This window comes from Meleagris gallopavo, chromosome 5, assembly GCF_000146605.3.
Source record: "Meleagris gallopavo isolate NT-WF06-2002-E0010 breed Aviagen turkey brand Nicholas breeding stock chromosome 5, Turkey_5.1, whole genome shotgun sequence".
NCBI classification, from domain to species: Eukaryota; Metazoa; Chordata; class Aves; order Galliformes; family Phasianidae; genus Meleagris; species Meleagris gallopavo.
The window spans coordinates 9,152,707-9,156,021 of NC_015015.2; the positions used below are offsets into that span (position 1 = coordinate 9,152,707).

Consider the following 3,315-nt stretch of genomic DNA (forward strand, 5'->3'; position numbering starts at 1 on the left):
TAAATATCTACATATATTAAAGATCAGGTCATCTGCTTAGCAGACAGTTGTTAACTTCTCATAAAACTCATCCACTCTGGCATGCAGAACTGCTGTTTCCTGTGTGCACTCCATTACCTGAAGAAGGTGAACCTTGCCACGATCCTTCAAACAGACTTCTTAACCTGATCACCTGGGAACTGGAACCTGATGGAGCACTAGAGCGATGCCCATGTGCAAGTGGCTTGATCTGCCAACCTCAGAGGTAAAGACCATAATGTGAGCAAGGGAAGTCCTTGAGATTTGGGTTCCTCTAATACAGACACAACTTGCTGACCCTTTCACACTACAGAATGTTTTAATGGCTTTTCTCATCACTAGTATTGAAACTGTTTCAGACTTTGTGCTTTGTCCTATGCAAAAGTGCCTGAGTTTGGCAAAGGCTTATTCCCCAACTGAATGAAGTCTGTGCATTAGGCTTCTATAGCATTTTAATTAAAAAAATACTAACATATGTTTAGTTAATCAAGTATCATTCCAATTTCATTCTCCAAGTACAGCCCTTGTCCAACAATCTTCTGTTAGTCTAGGCTTCTATTGGATGTTTCACTTGCTCGCATTACATACATACAAGACATTTTAGTACATTCAGTAGGATTAAACAGGCATGGTTTTGTACTAAGGATCAGCTTCACAGAAGGTCATTTCTAGCACAGCAAAAAAATCTGACTTTGCTAACGTTTCAGTTAGACTTGCAGTTCAGACTTGAAAAGCTTTATACTGTGCAGACTTCTTCAGTATCTTCATGAGTTTCATGAAATATGAAATAGACTGACTCCATGTTTTTCTGCTACAAGCTAAGCCTTCTCATGCATCATAGCTTTAATCAGTCTTTAGAAGATGAGTTATTTGCATTACCAGCAATTTCATTAGGAGAAAATGAAACCACTGAAGTTTTGCACTAAAAACTTTCAGAAGACTTAACATGTTGTCTGCAAAAGAATAAAGTTTGTTGCCACGCTGCTAATTTCATTACATTAGCTTTTAACAAGACAGCAAAGCTGTGATAGAAATGTAGGCTATACATAGGTTAATATTTTCTTCCTTTCCTCTACTTTTTATGCACAAAAAACGACTGGATAGTAAAGTTTCATATACAATCTAAGGGAGCAAGCAGAACTGCACAGGAACTGCAGTTAATGTGCAAGTACCATTAATCTCAGTTAAGGTATGTCAGCAGATATTACATTTAGGAAGGAGAACATGTCAGGTAAGGATACCGAAAAACACAAATCAATTAGGAAGTGAATTAAACAGAACCATCCAGCTATAGCTACAAGAATTTAGGATTATCATAAATACATAAATACAGTGCATACCACCTGCCAATGACTCACAGCAACATAATGCTGATTCTGTGAACTTGAATGGTGCATTCAGAGAACATACTTTTTATTAAGAGAAAGAGAAAGCCCACCTCTGCTTTAAATGACTCTTGGCTAATATCATTAGTAACTGATAAAGACATTGAAAATACTAGATTATATCCTACAGAACACAGATAGTTTTCCCAGAAATGGAAGTCTCAAAATGCCTAAAAAGCAGAACACACAATTAAAAATGCACACACAAAATAAGCTTAAAGAACATCTTTAGTCCATTTACTGCCAGTGAAAGAGACTGCAGCTTTAAGCATATGTTTGTTGCAAGGTGCCTGGCACATGTACCAGTTACCTTACAGTCTATAACAGGGACATGCGACTCTATGCTGTCCTATGCAGTGCAAAGTAGATGCACAATGATCGAATTCCAATCTTCTGCCAAGTCTAAATCGTTCTTATCCTTTTCAAAAGTTCCCTGCATCACAAGTGGGACATCCATTTGCAGGCAACCAGAGCCACTTTTCAAAGCAGCAGCAAATACACCTACATGTCTATTCAGATCCAAATAGATAATACTCAGTTCTCCCAGCTTTACGGTTTCGTGACAAACACTGTCTTCTGCATTTCTTTTAAGCCAGACAATCTTCTTACCTTGTATATGGGGCTGCTGAATCACAGCCTGAACCTTTGATTGATCACCTGAGGCAAGCAATGAGTCAGCCACAGGAGCACAGGTGAAGGCAATTCACCTGTGCTGCAGGAAGGGGTGGAGCCTGGCTCCACCTCTCCTAGACCCATTTAAGAGCTGACTGCCAGTGGGGAAGGATCTCTCTGGAGATCCGCTCCATCAGGAGTCCCTCCCATTGCTCCATCAGGAGTCCCTCCCATTTCAATTATATTAGCCAAGCTCCTGGACACACACACACACACACACACACACACACACACACACACACACACACACACACACACACACACACACACACACACACACACACACACACACCCCCATCTGTATATCTATCCATCTGTATATCTATTGACTATATACCATCTGTATATCCATTGATTATACACCTTGGTATTACATTAACAAAAAGGACTAACCATGATTGATTCTGGCAGAGGGGCCAGACTGCGTTGACATCCACTGCCACCTTGTGTTGTAATATCGAACATGCTTTGCTACTAGTAACTTGGTTCTCACTTTGTATGTAGAAAACTTTCAACTTTCCAGTTGTGAAGAATGCAACAATCAGATGTTTACAAGGTCATCTATGGTGGACCTCACAATTTTATATAGCTAGTATGCTTTTATAGGGACAGGATATTATGAATTTTATTAAGAACTAGCAAAAAGAACAGGAGAAAATGTAATATATATGACCAGATGTCTTTCTTTTTCCAGCAGCCACAGTACTACATCTGTGTGTGAACTGTCCTCCAATGAAACCAGAAATAATGAAAAAGAAGATCACTTAAACATGGATGAGATGCCATTTATCAGTTTAATACCCAGAGATATTCTTTCTGATTATGAAGAAAGTAGTGTCATTCAGGAAATGCAGAAAGAATTAGAAAGTCTGGAGGACCGAGCAGGTGTGAAGTCTGAGCATGACCCACCTCATGACCTATTTCTGGGAGATGAAATATGAAGTTCAAACACCAAACAGTTTAGTTAGTTCTAGAAATTTTTGTCTACTGTCTTGCTTTCATAAACCCTTAACAGATACTGCTGGATAGAAGTGCAATAAAACATCTTCATCGAGCATCTGTTTTCGTGCACCAAACCTGCATGTTCAAATTAATGTTGAATTCACTCCATCTTTAGACCAAACCTCCCATCAAAGACAAATGAGAAAGGTATCAGTGTTTCCTTGGATTAATACTTTCACTTGTACACTAGAAATAAACGTATCAATACTCGTACTCATTAAAAAACACATTAAGCATA

General features: G+C 38.8%; 1 protein-coding gene across 1 annotated transcript in view; it reads left to right on the plus strand.

Moving 5' to 3' along the window:
- Positions 1 to 3,315, plus strand: part of DKK3 (dickkopf WNT signaling pathway inhibitor 3) — an 8,462-nt gene extending 5,147 nt beyond the window's left edge. Inside the window, exons 2-3 of the mRNA XM_031553366.1 lie at positions 28 to 244; positions 2,770 to 3,315. Of these exons, the coding sequence (XP_031409226.1) occupies positions 28 to 244; positions 2,770 to 3,016 (464 nt within the window). The 3' untranslated portion in view covers positions 3,017 to 3,315. The remainder of the gene's footprint in view (positions 1 to 27; positions 245 to 2,769) is intronic.